The sequence below is a fragment of the Mesoplodon mirus genome (genome assembly GCF_964341445.2).
Source record: "Mesoplodon mirus genome assembly, chromosome: 4".
In the NCBI taxonomy this organism is placed as follows: Eukaryota; Metazoa; Chordata; class Mammalia; order Artiodactyla; family Ziphiidae; genus Mesoplodon; species Mesoplodon mirus.
In genome coordinates this window covers 156158687-156163385 of record NC_138979.1, presented here as the reverse complement: position 1 = coordinate 156163385, position 4699 = coordinate 156158687, and the positions used below count along the sequence as shown (strand labels likewise).

Genomic DNA, 4699 nt, shown 5'->3' with positions numbered 1-4699 from the left:
CTCCAGAGCCTCTCTGGTCGGCTACTGCCTGCTCCTCGATCTTTTCATGTTAACTCGCAACAGGGAGGAGATGCATCTAACGGGCCAGACGCCCAGGGGAGCCTGACCACAGGCCTCCGCCCAGCACTCCGGCGCTGAGGGAGACTGAGGCTGCTCTCTGTGCACCCTCCCGCCCGCTGGGGTTTCAGGGCATCGGTATTATGATTTACATTCCACCGGGCCTCTGAGCCTAATCCCAAAGCGGATTAAGTTTGGGGGGGGGCGGTGAATATGAACGGGGAGGAGGAAACTGCTTTCAAATGTATTCTTCGATGTCCTCCCTTGTCATCCGCAGAGCCTCCACAAAGGGACAGGGCTCAGCCATGGTGGATCCCGTGCCTGAAGAGAAGGCGGGAGCCGAGCCCGGAGGCTCCGGAGGGGACGAAGCCGCCGCGTCCGTGCCCCCTGACTCCCAGGGCGCCCCGCAGCCCGCGGCGTCTGCGGCCTCGGCCTCCGCCGCGGCGCCCCGTAAGGCTGAAGTCCCGTGCGCAGCAGAAGGCGGGCAGCGGGAGCAGTCCCCGCTGTTGCACCTCGACCTCTTCAACTTCGACTGTCCGGAGGCCGAGGGCAGCCGCTACGTGCTGACCAGCCCCCGCTCGCTAGAGGCCTGCGCCCGCTGCGCCGTTAAACCTGTAGAGCTGCTGCCACGGGCCCTGGCGGACCTGGTGCGCGAGGCCCCCGGCCGCTCTATGCGAGTGGCCACTGGCCTGTACGAGGCTTACGAGGCGGAGCGGAGCGCCAAGCTGCAGCAATGCCGGGCAGAGCGCGAGCGCATCGTGCGCGAGGAGAAGCGGCGCCTCTTCACGCCTTTGGGCCCTGCGGCCGCCGCGGCCTCGGCCCCTAGTGCGGGCAGCAGCAGCAGCTGCAGCAGCACCAGCCTCCCGGCCTCGCCCGCACCGCGCGCCGCCCGCAAGGCCTCCTCCAGCCCGGCCCCGGCCCGGCCCCAACCTACGCCCGCGGGGTCGCGGCCAGGTAGGAAGAGCCACTCACTAGACTCCCTGTCCCGCCGGCGGGAGGGCGCCCTGAGCTCCGAGTCAGGCGCGTCGTCGTCGTCCTACAGCGGTGAGAGCCTGCGGGAGCTGCACTGGCCGCCGCGGGCCTCGGCCAGGAACAGCTGCCCGGCGGGGTCGGCGTCCTCTGCTCCCAACCCTCTGGGCCGCCCATCCGCCCTGGCCCTGGTTCCCCTCACCGGCCGCAGCTTCAGCCTCGGCGACCTGAGCCACTCACCACAGACGGCTCAGCACGTGGAACGCATCGTGCGCCAAGTGCGCGCCGAGCGGGGTCTGCGCGCGGTGCCGGAGCGCGACCGGAAGATCGCGGCACTGATGCTGGCGCGGCACCAGGAGGAGCGCCTGTTGCTGGAGCAGCGCGCCGCGGCCCACGGCCAGTGGGAGCAGCAGCGCGTCCGCGCCGAGCAGCGGCGGGAACGCGAGGAGCGCGAGAAGCAGCGCGCCCTGGAGCAGGGCCGCCGAGCCTGGGCCGCGCAGGTGGAGGAGCGGCGCGGCCGCCGGGGCCGCGAGGAGCGCGAGGAGGCGCGGCGGCGGCAGCGGCAGTGCGAGCGCAGCGAGGAGCGGCGGCGGGAGCTGGCCGAGCGCCAGGGACTGCTGCGGCGGGAGCGGGCGGAGCGCACGGCCCGGGAGGACCGACTCCGCAAGCTGCAGCAGGAACAGAACCTGAAGCAGCGGGAGGAGGGGCTGCAGGAAGTGCGCGAGCGGGCCGAGCAGGTGCGCAGGGAGCGCGCTCAGCGCGCGGCCCGCGCCAAGCAGAGTCAGGAGGGCCAGTTGCAACGAGAGAAGCGGGAGCTAAGCCGGGTGGAGCGGGCGCGCCACGAGGCGTTGCTGCAAGGCCGGGCCCGGCTGGAGCGCCAGGAGCGCGAGGGCCTGCGGAGCTCCCTGGAGGCCAGCTTGGGCCGCGCGCAGGAGAACTACGAGCAGTTGGTGGAGCAGCGCACCCGGGAGCTGCGCGAGCGGGCCCGGCGGGAGGAGCTGCAGGGCCGGCGGGCCAAGGAGGCGGCCGAGCGCAAAGAGCGGGAGCATCAGGCACACCTGGAGGCTCTGGCCCGGGTGGGCGAGCGGCGGCTGCAGCACGCGGCGCAGGCGGCCGAGGAGGCAGTGCAGCAGAAGGCGCGGCGCGTGGGCCAGAGCCGGATGGAGAAGGAGCGGGCCCAGCGGGCCAACAAGGAGAAGGTGGAGAGGGACGAAGACTGCCGCCGGCGGGAGCTGCTCCAAGCCATCGGTCGCAAGCTGGAGCGCAGCGAGCAGCTGTCTCGGGACCGGCGCAGCGCGCTGGAGAGCGCCCGCTCCACAGCCCGGGCCTCCTTCCACGTGCGCGAGAAGGTACGCCAGGAGACCAACACGCGCTCCTTCGATCGCATGGTTCGCGAGGCCCAGCTGCACGCCAGCCTGGACCGTAAATGACCGCCGCCGTGCGCTGGCCGGAGTGCCACGCTCAGCCCCGCGGGGCTTCTTTTGGCCATTTTGACCGGACCGTGGGAGTCCCCAGTCTGGGCGCGGCACCGCAGCGTCGCCAGGCTTCTGACCAATGAGAGGACCGACGTGTGAGACCTTTCAGTCCACCGCCTTTGTTTTTAAAAACTGACTTCGTTTGGAAATGACATAGCACAGTCTTTGACCACATCCAACCTTGGTGGCTCCCGCACCTGTCCTTGCCAAGGTTCCCATTGTGTCTGTTGAGTTGGAAAAGAAAAGAGCTGGAAGAAAGGGGCTGGGTCGAGGCTGGGGGAGGGGAGGGCAAGGAGACAGTGCAGAGGTGACTGCTCCCTCCTGCAGTAGTCACCCCAGGCATCTTTCACATACTGGTGCCTGAGGCGACTGCGGGAACTGCAGTGGACGAGGCATCTCCTTGGCTTCCCTCCCTCTTTTAACATATGGCAAGTTGCACAAAGCTCGGAGGCCTTGCAGAAAAGCACAGCTCTTCCAAGGTATTAGGCCACACTCAATAGACCCAAAAGCTATTGATTTTTGTGTGCTAGACTTTTAATCTGCCTCTTGCGCAAATTCTGGTCTTACTTCTGATAGGTTTTCCCTTGATTCTGCTAGGTTTTCTAGGTAGACAATCATCTGCAAATAATGATCAGTTTGGTTTTTTTCCCCCTCGTTCTCCCAAGTGACACAAGAAATCAGTTGGTTTGGTGATGCTGTTTAGCTTTAGTGGGAGCCCCCAGCCCCTCGGGGGAGGCGGATTCCTTAGGCAGCAGCGTTTCCCCCGATTGAGCTTTCCTGCAGGGTATTTTCAGGGGAGGCAGTGTCTGATGGCCACCTCCCAATGTGGAGCCCACTCCTCGCAGACAGCAGCCATGCCTTAAGAAGCAGAGCTACCTTATGTGCCTGCCCAGGCCAATTCTGCCTCAATCTCCAGCCCTGGATGCAGTCCTAAGAGTGGGCCCCAGAGAGTCTGGGGTGTCGGATTCCCTCTGTGAAGGAATCATCACAACTGCTCTGAGGGCAATTACTTTACTGTGGTGGCAGAAGAGCTGGAATTGCCTCTTTGCTGTGAGAGTCGTGCTCACTACGGTTGGCAGTGTATCTTCCTCTCCTCTCCTTCCCCATGTGAGGAAAAAGAGAATCTCCCTCTGACATTCCTGCGTCCCTCTCCCCTACTAAATACTGAAAGTATTTAGTCAGTCTCTCCGTGCCTCACCTTTCCTATGGGCCAGATGGGGCCATCAGTACTCTTCTCCTGGTACCTCAAGATCTCCCGGATCCAAAGCACCGCCTCGGTATTATTTGTTGCTCTTCTTTGTGCCTTTCTTGACCTGGAGTTGGGAGGCAGGAGGACTGCTGTTGGCCTAGTTTGTTTCTGGGAATATGGATTCCTGGCGTAGGAAGGGGCAGTGCGTCACGGACAGATGGTCATTTAGCCTCGGGGGGAAAATGCACGCAAGACCAGGCCACTTTCTGGTCCAAAAAGTCCCATTCAGTTGTCTTCCGGCAACTTTCACCTCTAGAGTGCTTCCCTTCCAGGAAGCCGAAATCAGCCCCCAGCCATGTCCACCCAAAGACTCTACCTTCATCAAGGAAGGTGGGAAGTAAGACATTTCTTTTTACATTAAGTCAAGATCAAGAAGTAACAGTTACCAAAAAAAAAAAAAAAGAAGAAGAAGAATCAGCATAGAGAACTACTCTGCTAGACATATTTCATGTATATTCTGTTGGGCAGAATTGTCCCTAAAGTGTCTGGTGTTACAAACACACACACACACACACATTCTGTTAGCCCCTCCCCCCACCCCCCACCCGCAATCAAATGCCAGCAGGTACAGGAGTATTGTGTAGAAGGAAGCAGTGCTTAGGTGTTACACTTCAGATGATGTGAAACCAGAAAAGGAGCTGTGCCAATGCTTACTTCTTGAATGGGTGAAGTTTTCCTTAAATTTTCATTTCGGTAACCAGGTTGTCAGGGAGCTATAATAATCGGCCTTTCTGTGAGTCAGGGGCATTTAACTAAAAATGTTAATGTGATACTGGTTCTTACCTTGTGGTTCCTGATTTGATAGAGGGGCCTTTGAGGCCTTAATAGAAAGTTCCACCTAAAACTACTTCCTTCCAAAGTATATGCGTTCATTTGAGAAGGACACAGTCTGCTTTTTCGGATAAGGCACTGAAAGGTACGTAGGTGATCTTCCTCGGCCCTTTAGTCA

At 61.4% G+C, this 4699-nt stretch overlaps 1 protein-coding gene across 1 annotated transcript; it reads left to right on the top strand.

Annotated features, from left to right (window-relative positions):
• Nucleotides 1-350: 350 nt before the first annotated feature.
• On the top strand, nucleotides 351-2456 carry CCDC177 (coiled-coil domain containing 177; the record flags this gene model as incomplete). The annotated part of the gene is made up of 1 exon (XM_082619958.1): nucleotides 351-2456. Exon 1 carries the CDS (start codon nucleotides 363-365, stop codon nucleotides 2454-2456), a length of 2094 nt encoding a protein of 697 aa, XP_082476084.1. The 5' UTR covers nucleotides 351-362.
• Between the last annotated feature and the right edge of the window lie 2243 nt (nucleotides 2457-4699).